Source organism: Mirounga leonina, unplaced genomic scaffold, assembly GCF_011800145.1.
Source record: "Mirounga leonina isolate KUSES-001 unplaced genomic scaffold, KU_Mleo_1.0 Mir_178, whole genome shotgun sequence".
NCBI classification, from domain to species: domain Eukaryota; kingdom Metazoa; phylum Chordata; class Mammalia; order Carnivora; family Phocidae; genus Mirounga; species Mirounga leonina.
In genome coordinates, this window is record NW_023270464.1 from 24,575,563 (window position 1) to 24,601,851 (window position 26,289).

The window sequence follows — 26,289 nt, forward strand, 5'->3', positions numbered from 1 at the left end:
ACTCAGGGCATGCAGGGCTAGGAGGAAAGCATCTCCCGACTTCGACCTGAAGTCAAGGTTAGTGCTCGGCGCCTGCCAGGACAAGGCAGGGTGGCTCAGTCTCCGGCACTGCCCAGAGGCCACTTACAGATGCTCCCACTGCAGAGCGCTCTTCAGGATTCCTCCCTGAGAAAGAACTCCTGCCCTGAGCACCCAACCCACACAGGACACAGGCAAGGTTGTTGTCCAAGGTTTATTGAAGATATTACAGCACAGCAGAAAGATTCAAACGGCTCCACGTGGGGTTTTGAAATTCATCCCAACTGTAGGCTGAGTGACCTGCAGGTTGGACAGACTGCCAAAGTCCTGGAAAAACAACAAAATAGGTTCAGTGTGGCTATACTGGGGAGATCTGTGCTGTAAGTCCCAGGGACACCGCCAGGCCATGCCTGTCTGCCTCCACTAGCTTGGGGCCAGGCTGGCAGGACCTGCAGAAACCCAACAGAGGCCTTTTCCCTGCCCCAGAGCAATAAACTCACAAGGGAGCCTGCTGGAGTCTGAAGGCACATGCACCCCAACCCCCAGACAAGGGTGCTGATCTGTACACTGTAGGATTTTTAGCAGCACCGCTGCCCCCTATCCATTAACGTCTGCTAGTGTTCCACAGCTCTGACAACCAAACGTGTCCGGACACGACCAAACGTCCTGAAGGTCAAAATCTTTTCCTTTGAGAATCACTGCTCTAGGTCACATCCAGTTCCACTTCCTTCCCAGGGCCTGACACAAGCAGGAAGCATCACTAATGCAACTGCCAAGAGCCTGCACATACCTGGAACTTAATGTCCCTCCCATTTTATCCTCAAAAACCCATTTTACAGTTGAAACTGAAAAGTTGCATTGAGAACTGATGACTTCTGGAGAAAATTATCCACAACAGCCTTAGCTATGCTGGTAATGTTTCTCTGAAACTGGCTGGTGAGTACGCTGAAGTTCACTCTGTTCATTACCTCTCTGAATGTCTTAAACATTTCCTGATCGTAAAGAAGAAAAAACGAAGCTGCTTTAAGTCCCTGTGTACTGGCCTCTGAAGCCATGCTGCCTTCCCCAACTAGCTACCCGGCAGAGAGAAGCCCCACGAACACAGCTCAACCATCTGGGAAGCTCGGGGAGGGCAGAGCACAGTTCTCTGGAGCGGTCAGCAGACAGACGCACAAGGAGTGAAGCCCCCGAGCGAGGCCCGGAGAGGGAAATGAAAAGACCACCAGAGCTGGAACGGAGGAGGCAAAAGTGAGGAGCAGCCACAGAGGCAAGAAGCGAACAGGAGGAGAGAAGGGAGGAGGGTCGTCCTGGAAGTCATGGGGGGATGGTCATGGCTTTGGGAACTCTCTTCCTGTGGAGGGCCATCTCCACCTTCAACCAGCTAACCCCATTTTGGAGGCAGCCTGTCCAGTGGTTATCAGTGCAGACGGAGTTCCCAACCCTGCCACCCATTAACCTTCAAGTTACATTTCCTCAGGTAGGAAAAGTAGGTAACAGGATGTGCCTCTCGGACACAGGGAAGACAAAGGAAATGTATGAAGAACGCAGCTCCTGTTACTACAGAGAGGAGAGAAGTACGATGGTCCTCGACCAGGGATAAAGTCCTCCTTTAGGAACTCGGCCAACACTTACCAAGAGTTTCAACATTTCCTTAGTGTCAGGGTCTACTTCAATGATCTCCTGATCCAGGGCTGAGACCTAGAAGGAACAGGGCAGGCCCCCAAACAATCAGTGGGTCCTCTCTCACTCTCCGCACGCTTCTCCAAGATTCCTCAACGAAAGGTAACAGGGGGCCGCCATCCCCCAAGCTGGGCAGTCTGCTTAAGAATTCCAGGTCCCAGGGATCTGCTCTTCTGCTTCTACCTTTGTAACTCCCTCGTTCACATCCAACCAGTTTGCAGAAAACCTCGGCAGGAGGCGAACGACTCAGGAATGCCATGCGAAGGCAAACCACGAAACGCACAGCGTCAAGGGCTCTGCTGGGAAGAGCCAGAAGGGACCTCAAGGGCCCCAGCAGGGCAGAAGGGGCGATCACACAGGCAGATGATTTGGGGCACTACAGCTGGCCGGGGGGGCTCTGTGCGTAAGAGACCCCCTTCCTCGGACTCGCCGGAGGGACCTCTCAAGGCTCTCAGCAACCTGCTCCATCTCTGAGGACGGGCCAGACCCCGCACGCTTACCTCGGGCACGTAATTATCCCTCCTTTCTCTCTCCTCCTCCTGCAGCTTGATGGAGATGCCGCGCACCGGGCCCCTCTGAATCCGCTTCATCAGGTGTGTGACATAGCTGCGAAGGACACGGCCACGAGCACCGTGAGGCCGCAGACGCCGCAGGGACAAGGCCGGGGCTCCGCACCCGGGCGCACAGCGCGGCTCACCGCAGCCCGCCCAAGCCTCGAACCCCCGCCCCGCCCCGCCGCCTGCCCAAACCCCCGACGTGGCCGCAGCGAAGCCCGCAGCGCGCCCCTCCCGCGCTCCTCTCCTCCCGCCCCGCCCCCTGCCCAAGCCCCCGACGTGGCCGCAGCGCGCCCCTCTCCTCCCGCCCCGCCGCCTGCCCAAGCCCCGACGTGGCCGCAGCGCGCCCCTCCCGCGCTCCTCTCCTCCCGCCCCGCAGCCCGCCCAGGCCTCGAACCCCCGCCCCGCCGCCCGCCCAAACCCCCGACGTGGCCGCAGCGAAGCCCGCAGCGCGCCCCTCCCGCGCTCCTCCGCGCCAGGCCCGCCAGCTCACCCTGCGATCTTGTTGCGGAGCTTCTTGCTGGGGATGATGGCGATCTCCTCGCACACGCGCTTGTTGGTGTGGAAGTCGTTGCCCAGGCGCGTGTAGTACTTCTCGATGATGACCCGGGCCGCCTTCTTCACGGTTTTGGTGCGGACGCGGCCCTGCGGGCGGGAGAACACAGCGTCACCCGCGAGCCGGGTCGGCCCTCCGACGGCGGCGGGGTTCGCGGGCTGGGGCTGAGCCCGGGACGGGAGGAGGGCCGGCCGGGCAGTGCCGGAGCGCGGGGCTCAGCGCGGAGGCCGGCGGCCCGCGGAGGCCGGCGGCGCGGGGGTCCCGCGCCCCTCCTCGAGGGCTGGGGGCCGCGGAAAGCAGAGGATGGAGGACGATTGTAGGAGACCGGGGCTTCGGGCCAAGATACCTACCATGTCGGCGGGTATAGTAAAAGAGGAAACAGGAAGCACAAGCGGGGCCTATAAAGCGCGGCCAGAAAGGCGCTTCCGGCTACCCCGGACACGCAGGGCCGACGCGGGCGCTCCACAGCGACCCCCGGCGCGGCGGGGCGGAAGTGCAGGGGCCCGCCGTCAGCTGGCGGGCGGGGCGAACTCCTGGCCCGCCTCCGCCCCCCGGTGGGCGCCGCCCCCGCCCCCGCCCCCGCTCCCCGCCCCTCCTGGCGTTCCGTCGGCCCGCTGCTTCTGCGTCTTGGTTCTGAGACAGGATCGTTCGATGTGCCCTAGACTAGACGGGGTGCATGTATTCTGCGCACGCCAGCGAGACGGAGGGAGGCTTTAGAGTCCTGAGGACGGCGGTTCGGGAGCGAGGAAAGGTAAGAGGTAGGACGGTGCCCCGCCCAGGACCCCCAGCCTCAGGGGCTTGCTTTTCTAGCCTTGCGGAGAAGGGCGCCACGGGGAGACGTTATCCCGTTTCTTCGGAACCTTTGCGCAAGCATCACCTCCTCAGAGGGGCTTTCCCCCCTTCTGTCCTTTCTGAGCATCGCCCTCCTTTTTTAAGCTGCTTGTCACGGTGACTTGTCTTAGTTTCCTCAACTAAGGGTGAGCCCTACCACAGTACGGGCCGTTTTGCTTAGCTAGTCCCCAGTGCCCCCCCCAAAGCAAGCTCTCAAACGTGGAAGCGGAGCGCCCAGTTCGCCGGCAGCGCTTAACCACCGGGGCGCCTCCTCCAGCCAGGACAGGCTTCAGGCTGTTGCTGCCGCTTCCCTCCCCAAGCCAGGCCTTCTGAAGCCCAGGCCCGGCTGGCCAGGTTGCAGGAGTTCAGGGGCACGGGGCTGGGCCTCATCCCTCAACTCCCTCTGGTCACCTTCGCCAGCGTCGTCAGACTTTGGACTGCGAACGGAAGGAGGACAGGAAGCCCTCTACCTGAAAGTGGCCCCTGGACAAGATGGGGACGGGGGGGAGGAGAGAGGCCTCTGCAGGAAAAAGGAGAAAAAGCAGAGACCAAAAGGGACGCTCACGCTCCTCTGAGGGAGTTGCAGGAACTTACTTACAAAATATCAGCAAACTTCCTGTCCAGCATCTGCCAGCCAGACCTCGAGTAAAAGAGGAGGCCTCTCCGTCTGGGCTGAAGGACTCCCCCACCCCCTGCAACAGTGAGACGGATGCTTTGCTGTGCCAGGTTCCCTCTACCTCAGACTAAGGTGGAACCCAAAGGCTCAGTCCAGGCACTGGGCCCAGGCACAACCTACCTGGAAAGAGCATCAGCGGACCCTCTCACAAATCCTGGGAGCCTGTGAGAGAATCCAAATTAACAGGGCTCTCTGAAGCGCAGCAAGTGAATTTCTCCCTCTCAGAAAGGAACTGGGTCAAGCACAGGTGAGTCCAAGACAATGGCAAGCCTTCCAAGGCGGCTTGGGAGAGCTTGAGAACAAGTGGCCCGAGGAGCTGTGCCTCCAGTTTCTCCAAGCTGGGTCTGGAGCTTTGGGAAGTGTAAGCATGGTGGCTTTTTATGCTTGGAGCAAAGCTACCCACCCTCTAGAGAGGCGTCTCCCAGGTGCATTTGACCACAGAAGTGACCAAGAAGTACTGACAGGGGCAGATCTCCCCATGGCCCCACCATCAACCTGGGCTGGAATCCCATCACGGAAGATCCAAGGAAACATGAATTTTTACTCTCAAGTCTTCTTACCCTGCTGCCCCTTGGCTCTCACACCGCAGACACAGAGAGACAGACGAGAACTCTGCTGCAACGTGTTTATTATGTGCCAAAAAAACTACACCACAGCTTACTCCACACATCTGTAGGAGAGTGCAGTCTTGCCTGCATATACTACAATGAGGTAGAGACTTCACACACAGCTTCACAAAACCCACAGAGTAGCTGGGATATGCAACAATGCAACGTCAGCTCAGCAGGAGGGAGGGCGGGTTATGACACTGGTTCTTTGGCACACAGCTTCCCAAAGAGGGGCAAGTAGGTTTTTTGTTTTGTTTTTTTTTTTAAAAAAGAAGAAAGAAAAAGTCAAGTTTTCAAATTCCAGTAGCATTTCAGTGACTGCAACTGTTGCTTCATACACGTCTCAAATGAAAGAAATAAGGGAAGGGTACTTGTCCCCTCTGAGAGAAAGGGCTCCTGTGAGCCTTCATCTGCCCCCACCAAAAAGCAGCCCTTTTTTAGCTCAGTTACAAAAGAAAAAAAAGTCCTGTGACTTTGTGATTAAAAACTTCTATCAACCCTCCCCCCCACATAAGTGCAACTTAAGAAGGTGCAATAAACCATTTAAAACTATATACAGCAGCCGCTCAAATACCGTTTATCCGGTCCAGTTTCAAATCCAAAAAAAATTTTTTATTCTTGGTTGCAAATGCCTTGATTTGCAACTGTGAGAAACAGTGACCAGCAGTCCCCCAGACACAAATTTGCTATAATGTTAAAAGCTGCCAGGAAAGAAAAAAAAATCTCTTGTTCCAAACGACTTAAAAACTGTTTTAAGGAGTGTAAAAAGGAACCGGTAAAAACCCTCGAGCGTAAAATATGAAATATGATTTTGGTTTAAATGAAGAGCAAAGTCTCCTTGTTGTTTACAGTAAAAAACACCAGCTGAACACTCAGTTTATGCCGTTCAGGTGGGGGTTAAATAAATGGAAAGGCACTGTATGGCAACTGCAAGAATGAAACCAACGAGACCTGCGCATCACCACCATCAGTATTGCAAGGAATGTAAAAAAGCGCTTTTAATAAATAAACCTAGATGTAGGCATCGTGTCAACACCTTCCAGACACGTAGTTCTTTTTTGCTTTTCATCGGCAAAATGAGGAACTAAAATCTGGGAAAACTACAGAGTCGCTTGGAGGGTGGGCCAGAGGGTCCTTGCCCTGGCGCACCCCCTGGAAACAAAACCCGACAGAACTCATTGTGCATTAATTAGTGCAGAAACAAAGACAGATTCAGCAAGTGCAACGGTGACTACGGTTTTCCCTTGTCCTTGGGAAGCCAGCTCCGTGGGCGCCACAGGCCACCGGGCACGGCCTGCCCCTCTAGCTGGCGTCTCGGTTCTTCTGGTTCCGCATCAGGGGGCCGTGGTGGCGCAGGCCCTCCATGCTGTGCCGCCAGTGCCAGCAGCTCCGGCAGAAGTACTGGAAGCACACCTGGTTGGGGAGGAGGAGAGGAGCCAGGTCCGCGCCAGACCCGGGCGCCGCGGGGCCTGCGTGAGCTGCCTGCCCTGCTGGACAGGGAGGGAGCAGGGGCTCCCGGCCGCCTCCATGCAGCCAGGACGCAGGGTCTGGGGAACGTTCTCCCTGCTGCTGGAGGCCTGAGCGACCGCGGCAAGCCCACCAAGTGCCCGGCTCAAGCGAACGGGCGGGGCTCCCACTGTGCAGAGACGGGGCCCGCTGCCCGCACGCTCTCCTACCACCAGGGCTGCTCGTCAGGTCCCGGCCCTTCTCACCTCCTCCAGAGCAGCTGCATCAGATGGCTGCTAACTTAGGAGAACATTCAAAGATAGCGGCTGCGCGTCCTAATGCTGGGCAACATGCCTTCCTCTTCGCACTAAGTGAGGACAGGCGATGGCGTATGCCCCACAGTCTGGTCCTACCTCTGGCCAGCCGTGCAACCTCAGCCGGCCCACTAGCCTTTGAACAATTACCTGAACGTGGGGTTCGTCTGTGAACAATAGGGACACACCGAAGTCTGCTAGAAGAGGCTCAGCAGAGAGGTACGTGTTCTGGGCTTTGCCCAACAACCCAAATTTACTCACACCCTCCCTTAGGAGCCTCCGGTTTAACTTTTACCTACCTGGAGCCTCTGACCCTGAGCAATAAGCACCACTGCAAAAAAACCAAGCATGGTTGACTGCTAGTGTCTGAACAGGCCCCAAACCTCCCCTAACTCTCGTCCAAGTGTGGTACCAGGCCAGCCACATGACACCACTTGGAAACTTGTCAAAAATAAGGAATCTCAGGTTCCACTCCAAACCCATGGAGTCAGAATCTGCATTTAAACAACATCCTCAAATGTGTGTTTTAACATATGAGAAACACTGCCCAGAGGCACCTGGGTGGCTCAGTTGGTTAAGCGACTGCCTTCAGCTCAGGTCATGATCCCGGGGTCCTGGGATCGAGCCCCGCATCAGGCTCCCTGCTCGGCGGGAAGCCTGCTTCTCCCTCTCCCACTCCCCCTGCTTGTGTTCCCTCTCTCGCTGTCTCTCTCTCTCAATTAAATAAATAAAATCTTTAAAAAAAAAAAAAAAGAGAAACACTGCCCAAACACACCCAGAGCCCTGCTCCCACCACCCAGGAACATTCAACAGAAAGCTGCCCACTTCTGACAACTGTGGATAGAAACCAGGTATAAATATCAAGAGTCCAGAGGCTCACAAGTGAGGAAGGGGTCCTTGAGTAGGGAAAGATCAGTGGAGAAAGGCCTGAGTTAGAACTACTGTGCCAGGCCCAGGTGCTGCTGACCATACCCACCCAGGTTCCTTCCATCCACAAAGACATCCTGTTGGTGGTCGTGCCACAAGCAAGGGGAAGGCCAAGGTATCAAGACTTAACAAGCTTTCCCAAGGGCTTGTTTCCCCTGGTCTGACCATCAGGGAACATGACTGCTGCTTCCTTTGTGCTTTCTTAAGACAACCCCAGGAGCACCAACCTAGGGACAAATGTGGCATGACAATTTTAAATCGAGGGCAGGGACTTCCTAGACATCTCAAGTGCCCAGGGGACTTACCTGATCTCGACAGAAGAAAGGACCAGGCTGAGAACTGCAGATATGACACAGAGAATCTTCCAGGTAGGGGTCAATCTGAACCTACACAAAGGCAAAAACAAGAGAATGAGTGGCTCTCCCCACGAGGAGGCCAAATGGGCCAGAGAGAAGGGACATTACTGAGATATGCACAGGAGTGCAGGATGTCTCGTTGTAAAGGAGAAGATTATGGGCAGAGTACAGAGCCCCTGGAGGGGAGATGCACACACCACACAAGGCCAGACTGGCAGGCAACAACACACATCACTGCATCTGCATGGGTTTCTCAGCAAATTCGATGCCAGTATTCGATCACCCAGCAAAAGGTAAGTGTTCAGAGGACGCAGGTCAGGTTGGAGAATGGGAATCCAGGCTGCCCAACGCTGGTCAAACACCCAGTGAGCAGACACCTCACATGTTGAAGAGGCTCCACGGTCCCAGCTTCCCTCCTTCCTGAGCCTGCCACGGCCAGGCCACGCCCAACCCCAACCTCACTTGGCCCACAATGGCTCCAACCTCAGGCCTGCCCTGGGGAGTGAAGACCCAGAGTAAGGGTACAGACCAGTGCACTCACCTTCTTGGTGAACTTGGTGGTTTTGATCTCCACAAAAGCAGCGCTGACTGCTTTCAGGTAACTACGCTGATTATTGAAAGTCACACGACCAGACCCTGGGAACAAGAGAACAAACTTACGCTCTAGCCAAATTCTCCCAAATGCTACTGTCTACGCTCAGGAAACCCTGTTTCTAGACCAGGGCTGTCAGATGGAAATGTCATGTGAGATACTTATGTAATTTTAAGTCTTCAAGTAGCCACATTTAAGTGAAAAGAAAGTGGTGGAATTTTTATAATATAATTTACTTAACCCAATATATCCCAAATATTACCATTTGAACACATGGCACTGCCATGTTTTAAGCATTCAGCCACCCCATTTATTAAACAGTGTAGTTATGTAGACTGCGGTGGCACAGACCACTCAGGAGTGGGGGAAGGATCTGTGGAGTGAGATGGGGGCAGGCAGAGACTCCTCTGGTGCACAGGCAGGGTTAAGAGTGGGAACCAAGATGCACAGAGAACCCCTCTCTGAAGGGAGGGCAGCAGGCAAACCCCTCCTGGCCTGGAGGCACTCCAGAGATCTAGCGGGGAAGCCAGAAGAAGACTCATCCTGCCAAACGCTCCCTCTGCCCCCAGCCTCCAGTCCCTGTTCCCAGCCTGTGGTGCAGCGCCCATGAGCACATGGTGCTCCTTCCCGACCAGATTCAGTGTGGGTGGGCAGAGTAAGCCTTTGGGGAGGTGGGTTAGCCATGCCTTGATCACACAGTTCAGGCTCTGCTCCACCTCCAAACCCCACCACCAAGATTATTCTGCTATGGCTGAGGAATGAACCGCCTTTCTCAGGGGGGCTGACCAAAAGCCCAGTAGTTAGGGCCGCTGACCCCGCTCAGCGAGGATGAGAGCACAGGCCATGACTACACTCTGTTGCCAGTCACCCGGCGTCATGCTTCAGCCTCACCTGGTCTCTGGTCCTAGACAGGGCCACTTTTCAAGAACTCTTAATTAAAAAACAGGCAAGTTCAGGGAGGTCCTGGCCTTTCAATGAAGTATTATCTGTTGTCGTTGCAGACTGGTTTGGCTATGAACTCTGAGCTTCCAACCAAAGTTCCGGTCTCACTTTCACCTCCTATCACCTCCCATGATCTCCTATCACTTTCTCCCCCTTCATGGGAGGTGGTGGGAGAGGGGTGGGTGCAAGGCTTATCTAGAAAACGATGCTATGCTGCTGGTAGATGCTGATCTGCAGACTTGGATCAGGCCTCCCTCTCCACTCCCGTGGGAAGTATTAGAATCTCGGTCTAGCAAGGTCCCAGGGGCCACCAAGCTTTCCCACAGAAGTGGGACACTTACCAATGGGATACTTGTGCTTATCTGTGTCAATCCCAGCGTACACCACTCCACCAAATAGGTCGTTCAAGATGGCTGCCAGGGCCTCGGCGTTGAGCATCCCGTGCAGAGCACCGACGAACACTGTCCTGCTAGGGTCGAGTCTCTGAGATGGGCTCCGGACAAAGTTGCTGTCAGCCAAGACCCAGGGGATCACCTGCACCTGGAAACCACCCAAAGGTGTGTGAGCCCCGGCAGGGAGCCAGAGAGAGCCAGGCTCTTGTACCGCGAGGCACATGCCCGGGAGGCGCTCCAACTGGGGCTACCAAGGCCCACCCAGTGGGGGCGCGGGTCTATTGCCCAGTCCCAGGCACACGGGTACTCAGCAGCCACCTCACCCCAACCAGAGCTGGGTTTCACGGAGTCTGTGTGTCCGAAATGGGGAGAACAAGTCAAACAGCAGCCTCTCCTTCTGGAGAGCAAGCGGAACAGTCCCGACCGTCACACCCAGGAAGCCAGCACTCTGTATGACCGTCAGCTGTGCCGTTCCAGCAGACCACAGAGCCACAGAGACCATGGCGTCCCCGGGGCAGGAAGGACTCAGAACCTGAAGGGTAAGAACTGCAAGGACGGGGGGGGGGGGGGGCTCGAGGTCCCCCAGTGAGACCGTTACTGGCCCAGTGTGCGCACGAGCAGGCGTGTGCCAGGGACAGTGGGAGTAACTGGAGACACGCAGGGTGGACGGCTCACAGGGCAGTGTCGCAGCAGGGCAGGGCCTCACCGTGTCCTTTGCCCCTGAGTCCCCTGGGCCTAAAACCAAATCTGGCATAGCAGGCGGAAGACTCCATGAGGAAGTGAGCTGACAGATGCCTGGTGTTTTTGGAAAGTTAATCTGTGAAGATCCGACAACAGCAAAGTCTCGAAGCAGGAAGAGATCTGAGGCAGAAGCCATAGCTGAGAGGACAGGTGATGAGGACCTGGAGGTCCAGGTGGCGCTGGGCACAGGCCAAGACCAAGAAGATTCTTCGACAGAGGAGGCTGCACGAGTCAGACCGCCTGGGCCTGGCGGAAGAATGAAGAGTCGGGGCTGAGAGGGTCCAGGCCTAGAAGAGCCTGGGATGAGCGCCTGATGGCAGTTACCAAGAAAAACTCATTTCACGGGAAGATGAAAAAGTCCACTTTGCTTTTCCACCCCCGTGGGGAGAATCACCACCATCTTGGTCTACATCCCAGGGGCCAGCAAGCTTTCCAAGCTTTTTCTTACCCGAGGCACAAGAGTCTAGGATTACAGGACATCCCCAAGAAAGGCCCCACAGGAAGGTGGGGCTCAAGGAGGACATGAGGCTGGAGAGGGCAGTGTGGGTCTGAAAGTGAGAGCAGAGCCACAGGAGTGAGTGACCAATACTGACAGCACTGGTGACAGGGAGGGGACACACGGAGAGAAGAGTCTGAGAGGAAGGAGAACCAGGACCGCCTAGAGTCAGCGCACCCGAGTCAGGCAGGGAATCACTGCAGGGTGATGAGCTGGGGACAGGAGACAGGGAGGTGCCGGCAGGGGGCACTGAGGAGGGCCAGGGGTCTGGGGTATGGCCGTGGCAGCCTCTCACCGTGAAAGCAGGGGACAGGGACGATGGAGCAGGTTAACCAAGTCCTAGAGTGGAATGAGGCGCATTCCACAGCAGCGAGAAGGGGCAGCCGGAAGACCAACTTACCCTGCCACTAAGACAATATGAATTAACATCAGGAAACATCTATAAGATAATGAGCCAGCTTTGTTACTTGGATTATTTAATTTTAAATCCAATGTGACCATCTCATTTTTTTTTTCCCCCTTTACCCTACAGATTTTAACGGACTTTACTTCCTAGAGTAGTTTTAAGTTCACAGAGAAACTGAGCTGCGAGCAGAGCTCCCACCTTTTCCCTGCTCCAGTGCACGCACGGCCTCCCCCCCGACGAGCAGCCCTGACCAGAGTGGGGCCCGTGCTGCAATCGGGGAACCTACGCCAAACATCGTCAGCACCCGCAGTCCGTGGTTCACCTTAGGGTTCAATCTTGGTGTCTGCTGTACATTTTGAGTTTTGACAAATATGTAATGACATGATCCCACCACGAGAGCATCACACAGGGTAGTTTCTCAGCCCTAGAAATCCCGAGCTCCACCTATGCGTCGCTCCCTCCTCCATAACCCCTGGCAACTGCTGATCTTTTTACTACAATAAGCATTCCAAGTCCCCATTTTATAGATGAGGAAACGAAGGTTCAGATATATTGAATATCTATTCCAGTATCACAGAAGTGATGTTCTCTGGAACCAGATTTTTAAAAAAACAACACTGATTCCTGAGCGTAAAACTTCCTTTGACAATTGGTTCTCAGACATCACCCTCTAGGACCATTTGTGGAGCTTGGTCCAAATCAGAGGTTCTGACGCTCCTCCCAAACTGACTCAGTAAGTCTGAGACAGGACCCAGGAAGGGCCCTGGCAGCCCCAGCAGTGAGGGTCACAGGTGGAGTGACACTGCTAGAGACCCATGATGGTGAGGTCACGGGCACACAAGGCCGTGAGCAGGAAAGGCGTAAACACAGAGAAGCATATGGAGGAACGCACATCACTGACGAAGCCCTGGATGGGAGCCAAGACGTGCTCTGTGGATGGTGTGGGCTAAGGAGGGATTTACCCACCACAGACTGGGAGGTGGGGAGGCACAGCCTGAGGGCAGGACCAGGGAGAAACAGCTGTAGATTATCAGTTAATTCCAAGTAGAGAAAGCTGTTTTCAATTTTATGTTGAAAACCAGACGTTTGGGACAGAGACGTTGGCTAGAAAAAGGGCTGGGACATGGTCTGATCTTCACAGGCAGGAGCACACATGTACCAGTAAGGCCCCAAGGTTTTTTGTTTTCCTACCGTAACTGAGGATTTTATTGTCCTTACTGTAACATGGGAGGCACAGCCTTGTCGTCTCAGGAGGAATGCTCGCCCGCAGCCCACATATTCACCCACCCCAGGAAATCCACTGCCTCATGCACCAAGCACCCTGACCCAGAGAGGACATTGTGCTAACCCACCTCCTTGCAGCGCATCCTTCGGCTGGACATCTTGAAATAATATTCACTCAGACCATCTGGGCTCAGCGGGTCATGAGAGCAAGCCTGAAGCAAGGCCCGGACAGACTTCTCTAGTTCGAAGACCAGATACACATACCCTATTTCCGGATAAAAGGGGAAACAGCATTAACATCCCTGGGGTGGTTACTCCTCAGCCTTGGTTTTGCAATAGGGAGTTTCTTCCAAGAAAAATGGCCTCATGTGTAAGATACATGTTTGTCCTACTCCTGGAATGTCTTTCTGAATGGAAGCACTTGCCGGGTCAGATGGCTGGGCCAAGCAAGGGAGAAGCATACCATCTCCCACCCAAGGGAGGGAAAGGACAAGGTGGGACACAGGATCCCATCCTAACCACACAGCTCTTCACCCCAGAACACACAGCATGTTCTGGGCAGAAGAGCCAGGCTGTTGTGGGGCAGGGAGGACGGCAGGTCTGTGGCCGGTCTGCTGGGGCACGGAGGTATTGCTTTAAAAGCCTAGTTAGACCACTGCTTCAGTTCATCGGAACATTTTCAGTGAAGATGGGGCAGAGTGAAAATAGCACCTGCTCCTTTCTACAGGGAGGGGATCTCATTTCAGACCACTGAGGAATCAGATGCTTGGTCCTCATTCCTGCCAACTCCAAAGGGATCTCAGAATTAGGTCAGGCAACAATGTAACTGGGCAAGAAAGTCAGGAAAAGGAAAGCTTTCTGAACGCCTCATTTTGAGAGGAAAGTAGCTGCCGGGGTTTGGGTTTGGAGGGAAGTGCACAAGGACGTTGCACACAGCAAGATTCACAAGCAGCTGACTGCGGTGTAAGTGTGGACAGAAGGAACATTAGCTCAAGGAAGCAGAGGGATGTGCTGGGTTGGAGAGGAGTGCCGACAGCTCAAACTTCTGTGCTCTGGAGTGCCCAAACCACATTACCAGCATGCAGCCGGGACAGCCCAGCATCCCTCAGTGCAATTACGTACTAGGGAGGGGAAAAAAAAAGCTCCTACCATGTCTGTATTACCTTTAGGCATATTACCTTTGGGAGGACACCGGGGGTGCTTGCCATCCTTACCAGGCCACTCCACACTCAGAGAGCCAAAAACACGGAAGGTGTTAACCAATCCAGCTGCAGGGAGATGGAAAAGAATGGTGGAAACTGAGGGACAACCCCCCCCCCCCCCAGCCCAGGAAGGCACAAGCGCAGGACCACTCTTCTCCCAGACTTCTCTCCCTTGACAAACAACTCGGAGTTGACCTTGGGTCTGGTGACAAGCGTGAGCACCAGTTACAGAGCAATATGGGCGTTTGTGAAATGCACCCCTGCCCCCACTCCTGTAACACCCTATGCCTGGGCCCAGCCTCAGCCCTGGCCTCAAGTCCAAGGTTAATGCCCTTGGGAGACACGCCCACCGTCAGTGCCTGAAGCAGCAGGTCTCAGAGGCTGCTCACCTTCCGTAATATCCCACGGAACACCTCCTAGGAACACCTTGCAAGAGTAGATGGGGTTCTTGTAGTTCCGGGGAGGAAGCTGGCCACTCCAGGTGCAAGTGGCTTCATTCACAGCTTTGGTGGACGACAGAGAGAGAAATGGGTCAGAGGATCAACAAAGTCACTGATCTTTTCTGGGGTGAACTTATCCAGGAAGAACTAGACAGGACACGGTCCCAGCCGGGCTGCCTGGGAGGACATCCATGAATATTCTGAAAGGCAAGAAACCTTACCCCTCATCAAACCAGTCAGCCCAGTGTGACAATTCTAAATCACTAATTCTGTCTCCACCGAAACAGAGAGGAAGAGCAAAGCAGATGTGGCAGGGTAAAAACAACCACAACCCAAGCTATTTTCAAACATGTGATCGATAAGCTAACCACAAAGCAGCTTTATCTAGTCATGGCTTACAATACTAATTAATTTAAATTTCTAATTACTTTAAAATCAGCAAAGCAACTTTGTATACAATGTCCTACAGGCTTACTGGTCCAAACTGGCCTTCTCCCCAAATGTTCCAATGAGGAACATTCTACTGTTTCCTGGTCTTCACTCTGAACTCCGTCTCAGAAGTCAGGACACTGCCAGTAAGAACCAGCAAGAGCAACCCAACAAGACAAGAATGTCTCCACTGCTCCCCTACTCGGAACCACGTCCCACCACTGCCAGAGCTAGCTTCATAGCACCTGAACAGACACTGGGCCTTCCTTGATGCCAACCCTGTTGGAGAGATTTCCCCCCAACCACCCTGCTTCCTATTTATACCAAATGCATGTTTGTCTAAACCTACTGTGAAGTTTCTCTGACTCAAACACCTCATTAGGAAACCCTTTCTGCTGTACAGAGTAGAAACCATCTTCCGTTTGGCCATTCTGAAAACTTCTAGAGGCCCCTCTGTTCTTGGCGTCCAGTGTGACCTTCGGCCCATCTCAGTCTGTACCTTTCCAGATCAGTGGGGACTGACTAGTCCTTGCCCATTTTAGTCCTTCAGCACTGGGGCAGAGAGCCAACAAAACCAACCATCACGTCCATCCAGGACAATGACGTGGAAGCTCATTCCTTAAAAGGCACAGGCCCAATGAACTGCTGTGCCAAGAACTTGGGTACCATCAGCAATATTTTGCAAACAAAAACATAAATCAATATAAGGGCCTCATCCAAAAGCAAGGTAATGCCATTTCTTAGGCAAACAATGGCACTAGTACAAACATGGGTTGCCAAAACCATTACGTGAACAAGGTGGCAGAAATATCAGGAGAATGAGATCAGGCCCAGCTCTACGACGGGAAAGACAGACAAACTGAAGCCTGTAGAAACAAATGGGTGGAGAAACTGAACATTCACTTAAGTGTCATCAACTCCAGAACCCCGAAGAGCTGTCAGGAAGCATCTCCCTGAAGCTTCGGTGAACAACTTACTAAGACTTCTTTACTTCCAAGTACCGGTATAAGATGAGGAACAGATTCCATACGTGTTTAGGAGAACTTAAATGACAGAACCTAAGGGTTCCTGAGAGGCCAGGACATCCCTTACCTTAGAGGCTGACACAGGGACCACCTACCCCACAGCGCATCCCTGAGCAGACCAATCAGAAAGCCTCGGGGAAGAAAGCTCCAGCATGGGTTATGTCTGACAGGTCTCTGAATTAGAAAGGGGAGAGGCAGACAAAATCCTGGGCATCACTTCCAGGGTTTCTCCTGAATACACCCACCCGTGAAAGAACCAAAAGCAACACTCTTACACAGCCGATTTCCACGGAAGAGCACAACAGAGAGGTGGGTCCAACCCTGTACGGGCACAGCCTCTTTCCTCTCTGCTCAGCCTCAGAGAAGTTCCTGAGTTTGTCCCGTTAGCACACAGAACAGACCAGACTTCACCACACAACCAAGTCCCCTCTGGACAGTTCACCAGTCTGTGAACTAAGGTCACTTACTTCCTGGGCCCAGAAGGAGGCCTCAGGCCCCAGGCAAGGCCATGGTCACACTCACCTGCAGCTTGCCGGTGCAGCCTGGCCTCTCTCTCGATGCTGAAGGGGTCTTTGGGAGCTTCGAGGAGGTCCCAGGATGGCCACACAGAAGCTCCTGGCCATCTCTTGGATGCACTGGTTGGGGAGGGGCTGACCGCAGCAAGAGCAGCTTGCTCTTGGTCCATCCGGGACCCAACCCCCATCTTTAAAGGGTCTCTGGGACCACCCCCCGTCAGAGACAGGAAGGGCAGGGGAGGGGAAATGCGAAGGCTGGACTAGGGGAGAAAAAGGAAGATACAGGTTTTTAAATGACAGTTTTGTTATAAAAGTAATAATCACATTCTATATAGAAATTATACCATTTAGCTCTGATATTTTCTTTTATGTATTTTCTTCCGATGCATTTTTATTAGCTGTTCTTATACTAAAATTTAAACAAATCCTTTTCTCCCCAACTCAACATTTTTTTTTCATATTTCCCAGTCTTCATGGTCATTTTTAATTAATTTATGATAATCTATTTAGGGAACAGGCTACATTTCACTAACCTATTCCCCTGTTAAACATTTAGACACATTCCAAGTTTTCAGGATTCTAAACATCAAACTTTAAGGTATAGCTTCTTCTTACTTTGTGTGGTTTTTTTGGGTCTAGTTCCTAGATGTAAAATGTCAAAATGCTTTCTAGGAGGGTTCTGCTTTCTATCAGAAACATAGGAGAGTGTGGCTTTCACTATAAGCTTATGTCAAAGCTCTAAATTTTTACTAACTTAAGTGGGTAAAAATGATTCCACATTATCAAAAAAACACAAACTAGTTACCCAGAATATTTCCTGTAAGTTCAAATACTGCCTCTATCTCCCTCTTCTGTGAGCTGTGTGCCCACAACCCTTCATCAATTAACCCTTGAGGTTGGGTATCTGAGAAAATTCTTTCAACAAAATCCCAAAATATCAAAGCTAGTTATGAGGTAAATTTCCAAGACTGAGCCCCATCTGAATAACATAAGTAGAACCAGAAGCATTTTATAGGGGAGTAAACTGAAGTCCAGAGAATCAAAGGGACCTGCTTGTGGGCACCCTTCTGGAAACATGGCCTAAACAGATAAAACCAACAAGCAGTGGGAACACCAACGCCAGGTTTCGTATTCTAGGACAGGCTGACAGGAGACCAAGTGGGTCCTAAAAGGTCATGCAATGGATGAGAAACGAACCACATCCAACGCTACCAGTCCTGGATACAGAAGAGAGGAGGGTAGGAAAAGAAGCCATCGTATTCACTCAACAGTCGGCTGAGGGGGTTTGGCAGTGGAGAAAGTCAGGCTCAGAAGGCACCTGAAATTGTATGTTATCTCAGGATGGTTTCTCACTGCCATTCCCATGTATTTACTTCTCCCGTCCCCTGTCCCTCGTCTGTTCTAATCCACCCACCAATTCTACTCAGCGCAGGTACCCCTCCTGCCACACATGGCTGTGGGGAAGGAGCATGTGGTACGTAAATTAACTGAGTTCATACATTCATCGTGGCCTCACGCAGAGAGGAGGCATGGGTCAGTAAAGAAAAGAGAGGAGCTACAGTCAGTCTGATCTGGATTAAAATCCTAGCTCTGATAATGACTAACGTGTGATTTTTAAAATCTTCACTTAGAAATCTTGAGATAACACATGTAGAGGTACACGAACGGTACTGTTTCAAGGCTCAAGGAAACAACCAAACAGATCAAGAAAGAGAACAATGCAGGACTCCCATACTAACTCTTCAAATTATTTCTCAAAGCCCTTGAAGTAACTTGTAAGAGGAGAGTCCGCTGCCTGAGTCCTGAAAGGTACTGCTCAGTGAGAGTACAAGGCATCGTCTCCTCTTGGTAGGTGAAGGTTCTCTACACCGATTCCATCATTCCACCTCCCGCCAGCACCCTGACGGGACACGCTTTCCACGGCACGCTCACTCGCCCTGCCCACCTCACTGCCCGACAAGTTACATACAATCAAATCTGAGAGATGATCCGATCCAGAACTGAAGCCACTGGTGTCTGAGTCCGAGGGGCTGCTAGAACGGGAGTCCAAGATGGGCCGGGTGTCCAGGCGGGATCCTCTAACTGAGGGTGCTGGAAACTTGTCCACCAAGTCAGATCCAAGGGGGTCCAGAGGCAGGAAGCTCAAGGGGGGTTTCCCCAGGACATTGCCCAGTGGGTTGTGAAGCATGCTCAGTACTAGGAAGAAAGAAAAAAAAAAAATAAAGAAGTCTCACGACCCCTTCGTTTTCTTACCAAACAACAGTCCCTCCCTTTCCTCCCACAGCTGCCCGAGAAGATACACGCAGGCACACCCCCGAAGCACGACAGAACCACCGGGAGAGGGTAACGGGCAGACACTAGGGCCCGTGAGAGGCAGTTCCAGGACGGCTTTCTGAAGGCCAGAGTGCTTGCTGCAGCAGAACTGCTCTCCGCCACCCAGACTTAAGGGTCAGGGCCAGTATTTGGGGAAACTGTGCCAGCAGGAACGCTGGTCACGGCTACTATCAACGTCTGGACGCGCACGCCGTGCTGCCTGAGAAATACCTTCCGCACAGTTAGGAAGCCCAAACCACACTCCTTCCTTACCGCCTGCCAACGTCTTTATTCAAAGAATTCCCACCTTTGTAACACCACCTAGAGCTCCGTGACAGAACTTCATGCCACGCCCCACCAGTCTGATTCAACACGAGCACGCCACCTCCTCTGCAAAGCTCCCTCACACAAAGTGCTTGCAGGTCAGACTCTCTGCTATTCACTCCTGAACTGCGGACACTGAGGGTGCAAGCAGAAGGACAGTGTGGTTAAGTCCACTCTGGCTCAAGACGAACCTGGGCTGGAACCCTAGGTCCGACACCACCCCTCTGTGGCTGTGTGCCCTGCTAAGCTCGTGGAGTCCTCATTTTCTCATAAGGTCTCGAGTGGAATAGCAACTATTTCACAGCTTCGTCGGCAGGGTTCAATAACTAAGACAGCAGATGGAAAGTGCTCAGCAGAGCAGTGCCCAGCACACAATAAATATTTAAATACCAAACATCAAAAAAGAATGAAGCAAAGGGGACGCCTGGCAGGTCATGATCCCAGGATCCTGGGATGGAGCCCCGCACTGGGCTCCCTGTGCAGTGGGGAGCCTGTTTCTCCCTCTGCCTCTGCTCTGCTGCTCCCCCTGCTTGTGCTCTTTCTCTCTGTCAAATAAATAAAATCTTAAAAAAAAAAAAAAAGTGAAGCAAAGGCCAGAAGAGGTAAGGGAGGTAAAGTGGAAGAAGGGGACAACATCTTTTTTTTTTTTTTTTTTTAAGATTTTATTTATTTGAAAGAGAGAGAGAGAGCACAAGAGGCGGGAGCGGGAGAGGGAGAAGCAGACTCCCTGCCGAGCAGGGAGCCCGATGCGGGACTTGATGCGGGACTCGATCCAGGGACTCCAGGATCATGACCTGAGCTGAAGGCAGTCGCTTAACCAACTGAGCCACCCAGGCGCCCGGGGACAACATCTTTCCACCCCTGGCCTTGAAGACATAAGGAATCCAAAGGAAAACATGCCTTTCATCCACGAGGATGAAGAATAAAAGGGCTTTGCCATGGAGCATGGCAGCACGAAGGCTAGGGAAGAAGCGTTCACCGGATAATGTTTTCATCAGAAGACGGGAAAATGTCCACCTCAAAATGGCTGCGGTGAAACGAAAGTACTGTGCAAAGTACTGTGCGTGTGTCTCTGTGCGTGTGCGGGTCTCTGTCTCTGTGTGTGTGTGTGTTTGCGCACGCGCAGGTGCTCGGTAAGCGGTGGCCATACCTGGCCCCCCTCCCCAGGTCACAGAGCGACACACAGGTGGTCAGAGCTGGCTTCCTCTTGGGTTCTGTGGCGGTCCGAACGCCAGCTGGGGGCTGTGCTCGGTCCGAAGTGGCAGGAATGAACCCCTCCAGGCCTCCCACGCAGTCACAGTGAAAGCAGGCTTCGGGGGGCACACACACACGCCCTTCACGACAGAGTGCATGTGCCAGAGGAGACCAGCCCGTCTCCTGTGACCCAAAGATGAAGATAAGGCGGGTGTACCTTTAACTTTTTAAGTGCAGGGGATACTGTGGATGTGTGTGTGTGTTTTATTCTGGTAAATATATCCTGGATTCTTAAAGAAACGGTCACACCGGTTTCCCAAGGGGATGTACCACTTTATATTCCTACTGGCACTGAAGAGTGTCTCCATCCCCTCCACATCCTGGCCCCCACCTGGTACGCTCAGTCTTTTTCATTCTAGCCAGTCTGATACGCGTGTGTGCTGGGGGGCGGTGGGGGGGGGGGGGCTCTCCACCACCTACGGCAAAATTTTTTAAGAAAATATTCTTTTAACTAGGCCTTTGAAAGCAATTTTCTAAGCACGGGCCCGTAACCCTATGCTCAAAGTAAGCGTCTCTCAATGCTTGGATTCGGACATTCACCATAAATAATCCTTGTCAAACTTCTCAAATACTCTTGACAAGCCACTGCCTCGGTGATGCACAAAATCCAAGGCCCTGAGCTCGTGCCCTGAGATGAGAAGGCAGGAGATGTGAAGATTTATTCAAGGCTTCTTCTTGGTGCTGCAAAACCTGGCATGAAAGTGCTGTGAAAACTAGTGGATCATACATATTGGCCTTAAAATGGTACTAATGCCCTAGAGGGCCTCATCTTCCTTCACATTTTACAGAAGTGTAGGGTGCCGAATAACAAGGTATCATACAGAGCTTTGAAAACCAAGTTTGGGCGTGCAGACCTCACCGTGAAGGTACTAGGCAGACACTGAAGATCTGCTGTGGGGGTGGCTGAGGCAGCTGACAGGAAGGCCCCCCCTGAACCCGGGGGCCCAGCTGAGAGACTATGTCTATACTTGATGGGCCACTCTCACCACACGGGACCCATACAGGGCTGTGAAGGAGGAAGTGGAACAAGAGCTGATGGAAACAGCTGCAGGGGAGGGGAAGGATGGGTCATGCAGTGCAGGTGAAAGAAATGGGTCAACACAGTGGATGCAGATGCAAACCAGCCATTTCAGTGTGCTGAGAGCTGCAAGCGGGATAATGGACAGACAGAAGAAACAGGAGGTGGTGGGACGGTGAACACTGAGCTTTGAGGATGGCAAGACGCAGGATTGTGACCAGCGGTGGGCTGACATGGAATGTATGAGAGGCTGGACAGGACATCCATAAGGAGATGAAAGGAACTCATGGTGAAAACTGGGCCTGTGGTTAAAACCAACAAACACTGAGATCCTCAGAGAAGGAAAGAACTGAGAAATTGGAAGGAACAACAAAAGGAATGGCCCTGAGGTAAGTGGTAGATGAGGCTACCTCATCTCCCGCTTGACAAAGCAGCACCATTGAAGAGAAGCCCCCAGCAAATGCACAGGTCAGAGGGGGCATTCCCCAGGAAAAGACAAGACACAGGGCTGTGTGTCAGTCCTAGAAAAAGGTACGGCACTGTAGGGAGCCCCACGAGTTCTCAAGGGAAACACAGCATAAAGCAGCAGAAAAAAGCTCAAGAGAGGATGGCTGGCCCAAAGGGCTTGTGTCTGGGGGCGTCAAGGACAATAAATATGGGCTACAGTAACTGTCTTCACCCAAGGTTTTGAAAAAAAAGTGTATTTGGAAGAGTCAAAAAGCAACTTGGGTGCCATTGCAAACTACTTTTCTCATTCCCATCAGTTTCTGTTCACTACCGTTGTTGGTACTTCTGTTCTACCAGCCACAAATCCATCCACCTCAACTAACATGCAATTTTTTTTTTTTTTACCATGCCCACAAAGGTATCTTGAGACTCTGTCAAATTCCTGTGCAAAAGCGAGGAATTATGTCTACAGCACTCCTCTCAATGTGATAATAAGCTTGTCTAAAAAGAAAATGGCATGACAACCCACATTGGCCACTAATGAACTCACTTCCTTAAGTGCCCATGGTTCATGGTCAATCATCTGTTCCACAGTCTGGACCAGGTTCAGTCAAGCTCCTACCATTCACTAACACCAACTTCCACTTACTGCACATAGAGTATGTGCCAGATGCTTTGTTAGAAGCACTTTAGGTAAGTAATCTTCACTAAACCCTAAGCAGTAAGTCCTATTACCCCATCTTAACAAAAGAGAACCCAAGGCTCAAAGGGCAAGCATTGGTATAAGTAAAAGCTAGTGAGTGACAGGATGGGACCCAATTCTTTCTGATTCTGAGCTGTATCTTCTGAAATGCACCTTTCACTAGCTACTTTTATTATTTTTTTTAATACTCAGGACTTTACATCTTTTTGTCTTCCTGTTCCCAACACCTCTCTTTTGTTCAAATTCCTTTAAGACCATCAGCTACTGACTGACAAAGCTCTTGAGCCTACCAAAGGTCAGTGCCTTGGGATCTAAATCATCCAGGCCTTGAAACTTCTCTAGGGCCTTGCCACTGTAGGAACTCATTAAAAATGCATTGTGGGCTCCACTCCAGACCTACTGGATCAGAACCCGCATTTTGAACAAGATCCCCAGGAGGTTTGTGTGCACATTAAAGTTTGAGAAGCACTCATCTAGAAAAACCTGAGGCTTGCTACATCAAGCTTCTCACCAGTTCCCCTCACCACACCCCAAAAACCTTTCATGTCATTATTTCCCTTGACTTAAAAACTGTAGGTTAAACACAGCTCTAGTACAGCATAATGGCAACTAATACCGAAAATAACAAAAGCACGGTGGCTATACAGGACATTTTCCAAAGAGTCTGATCTCTGAAAACATTGGTGGGGTGTGCAGAGGGGAGTAGGGTGGAGAGAGGGAGGGTGATAGTAACAAGGAGCAAAGAATATATAAGGGTGGTACAGACTGGGGCGCCTGGGTGGCTCAGTCGTTAGGCATCTGCCTTCGGCTCAGGTCATGATCCCGGGGTCCTGGGATCGAGCCCCGCATCGGGCTCCCTGCTCCACGGGAAGCCTGCTTCTCCCTCTCCCACTCCCCCTGCTTGTGTTCCCTCTCTCGCTCTCTCTCTCTGTCAAATAAATAAATAAAAATCTTAAAAAAAAAAAAAAAAGCATGGTACAGACTGTAGTAACAGTTTTGGGAAAAATGTTGACCGGAGCAAGCTGAATGTTGCGAAAAATATTCAAGACAACCAAAAGACTTTGTCAGCTCATACTGGGCAAAAACAAAGGGAGCTAGGACCTACTGCTTGGAGCAGACACCTGTTAAGAGAGAAGGAAAAGTGCCACGAAGGACACTACTGGGTCAGGTGACAAAACCCAGACTACGAACAACAGTTTAATGAAAGTATTATATCAACTTTATGTTGACTGGAATTGAGAATGGCTTTGTTATGTAAGAACATCTTTATTCTCAATGGTTCAGGAAAAACTTATGTAGAGACAGAGAGAGAGAAAGAGAACATGCAAATGATAAATGTGAATGTCAACAATAGGAGAATCCAGATAAAAGAAATACAAGCATTCCTTGTATAAGATTAACTTTAGTAAATCTGAAATTATTCCCAAACAGAAAGTTTTTTTTAAATGACACGAAGGAAAACTAGTCAATTCCCACTGGACTTTCTCTGCCTCTTTAAAGGTAACTGGATCTAGCCTGAAAAGGAGAATCAAGTACAAGTAATAGGGCCTAGAATCCCCAGCGGGGATGGCAGGGGAGGGGAGAGGGATGATAATTAAGTACCTTGCGAGCCTCTGCCTAGAAGAAGAAATAATCTTCTTTTAAACAAGCTTTTTAAAACCTCAAAAACATTTGTATGAGTATCTGCAGGCACACATGTGGACAAAGTTCTGCCTTCTCAACCAAGCATGCCAACCCACTCCAACAGTAATCAGCTCAACATCTGGCAGAGAGCGGGTGATCAATGTCTGCTAAGTAGTACGGGAAGGAAGGGGGCATCACATCGCTTACAGCCAGTATGCTCACTGAGGCTACACCCTTTCCACCAGGGTTATTCAACTTAAGGACACAATACTGACTTAGAGGCAATTCGGAACTAGGAGAAAAAAATTTCAGTTCATCCCAACCCAGTCCATCACCAAAACAGAGGTTGAGAGAGGTGGTTACTTGCCACATCCAATTTGTGACAGTGCTCCTTCCGCTGGCTTCCAATACTTTCTTCAAAAAGAACTAAACATATATAGGTACAGGCGGAAGACAGCTACTCTGCTTGAGGAAGGGCAAGATGGAAGAGGCACCTCCCTGCCATCTGTTGGGATCCTTGCAGCCATGGATACACACTTCCACATTCAAGTACGAAGAGCAGGAAAGAGTGCTTCGCTGAACACCATCCCAGCCACATAGAAGAAAAGGGGTAAGGCTATTCTGATGGCTCAGAAAGGGACAATGCCATCTAGCAGACATAAGGTCTGGGTGCCCCGGGATTAATACCACCTAGGCCACATCAGCACCTCCATGCAGTTTCCTGCAAATATTACAGTGGAAGGGGCCAAGAATACAGCAGGAGTTGGTCTAGAAGATACAGGGAAGATAAGAAAATCTAGTATAAACAGGTCTAGGATTTTCCAGGTATTTTGATATTTCCTTCAACCCACAGAAGGAGCCAGGTTTCTGGAAACTGCCACCCATGGTCAGATGCCCTGGAGTGACCTGACTGCCCCTAAATTGTCAACTCACACAGGGCCTGGCCAGGCAGTTCTTTGAATGTCTACAGACCAAAGGAAAAGCTTCTGGGGAAGGTGGGACCTCATTTCAAGAGATGGAACCTGTCTTGCTCTCGGCTCAGGCCGAGACCGTACTTCCCTTGGCGTAAGGTTGCCAGCACTGATCCTTAGCAGCTGAGAATCGGGAGGGAAGGAGCCAGACAGCTAGCAATTGATACGTTTCCCTCTTCCTAACTTGAAGTAGGAAGTGTATCTACTGGAAAAGCTTCATAACCTAAAACAGTGGAAGTGATAGGTCACTTACGCTGCAGGCCAGTAACTTATCTCGAAGTCCACTTCCCATCACAGGGCACAGAGCTTCACCAAGGCCAGATGTCAAGTATTAACCCAGATGGCTTGGGGGGTGGAAAGTGTGAGAGAGAAGTCCATAGTCACCCTTCAATGGGAGCCAAGGCCCTGACCTCTGTGCCCTATTCCTGAACTCCACCACTCGGGAACCATAGGAAGTCTGAGATTTACCAAGTCCCTCCAGCCCCGGGGGCCAAGCACATGGCACTTGTATCTTCCAAAAGTGACTAAGAAAAGCAGTGTGCTCTTCCTGGGGCAGAGGCACTCATCCCCACTCACATGCTGGCAAGAATCAGCATCAGCTACAGACAGCTCTCAGGGAAGTCACGGGGCGGGGGCGGGGGTGGGGGAGAGGACCTGGCAGAGGGTTCCATCTCATTAATGCTTCCTCAGAGGGTACAGGAGACCAAATCAGCAGTAATATTTTTAGACCGATTGTTAACTTTCTCCACTTTCACCCTTCTATGCCAGCTCCTGTGGGTTTTACAGCTGAGTCACTGTTCGAATTTTCTGAAGCCTTCCCCAAGAGTACAAAGTCACCCAGAGTCTGATGGTGGCAACAATAATGGCAGCAAGAGCTTGGCACTGGATGTGGGTATTGCAAGACACTGTCTGAGTTTGAGCTCAGCCTGGGGAGAGACTAGGCCCAATACATCAGAGGCAGATGCCTGCTATCTACTGGGAGTAGTCATGGAAAAAACCCAAACCAGGGGCCATTATTTCTAGCCTGAGATTTAGGGCCACACACCTGGAACCCTTCCTTCCCTATCCCAACCCTTGGTTCTAGGCTGCTTGCTCAAAACCCATCTGAAGGCATAGAGGTAGGAAGGGGTAGGGCAGCACTCACTCCAGGTGTAACAGACTGCTCTTTGCCTAGAACTCCAACACTGCAACTCTCCACTGCACTCCAACTCTCCACCACACCCCAACTCTGCACCGCACCCCAACTCTGCACCCTACCCCAACTCT

At 51.8% G+C, this 26,289-nt stretch overlaps 2 protein-coding genes across 9 annotated transcripts in view; both read right to left on the minus strand.

The window, feature by feature from the left end:
• Positions 1 to 218: 218 nt before the first annotated feature.
• RPS17 (ribosomal protein S17) lies at positions 219 to 3,272 on the minus strand. The gene is made up of 5 exons (XM_035024217.1): positions 3,159 to 3,272; positions 2,746 to 2,897; positions 2,199 to 2,304; positions 1,651 to 1,716; positions 219 to 345 (listed from the first exon to the last, which is right to left on the minus strand). Exons 1-5 carry the CDS (start codon positions 3,159 to 3,161, stop codon positions 265 to 267), a joined length of 408 nt encoding a protein of 135 aa, XP_034880108.1. The 5' UTR covers positions 3,162 to 3,272; the 3' UTR covers positions 219 to 264.
• A 1,917-nt stretch (positions 3,273 to 5,189) lies between these two features.
• CPEB1 (cytoplasmic polyadenylation element binding protein 1) overlaps positions 5,190 to 26,289 on the minus strand; it is a 94,677-nt gene continuing 73,577 nt past the window's right edge. For 5 of the 8 annotated variants that reach the window (XM_035024225.1, XM_035024219.1, XM_035024218.1 and 2 more), the window contains 9 exons: positions 18,340 to 18,566; positions 16,378 to 16,630; positions 14,351 to 14,464; positions 13,923 to 14,027; positions 12,888 to 13,024; positions 9,842 to 10,040; positions 8,508 to 8,602; positions 7,916 to 7,996; positions 5,190 to 6,336 (listed from right to left, as the gene is read on the minus strand). In XM_035024225.1, the coding sequence (XP_034880116.1) occupies positions 6,226 to 6,336; positions 7,916 to 7,996; positions 8,508 to 8,602; positions 9,842 to 10,040; positions 12,888 to 13,024; positions 13,923 to 14,027; positions 14,351 to 14,464; positions 16,378 to 16,630; positions 18,340 to 18,566 (1,322 nt within the window). In that variant the 3' untranslated portion in view covers positions 5,190 to 6,225. The remainder of the gene's footprint in view (positions 6,337 to 7,915; positions 7,997 to 8,507; positions 8,603 to 9,841; positions 10,041 to 12,887; positions 13,025 to 13,922; positions 14,028 to 14,350; positions 14,465 to 16,377; positions 16,631 to 18,339; positions 18,567 to 26,289) is intronic. The other 3 variants (XM_035024221.1, XM_035024220.1, XM_035024224.1) reach the window with 1 other exon arrangement.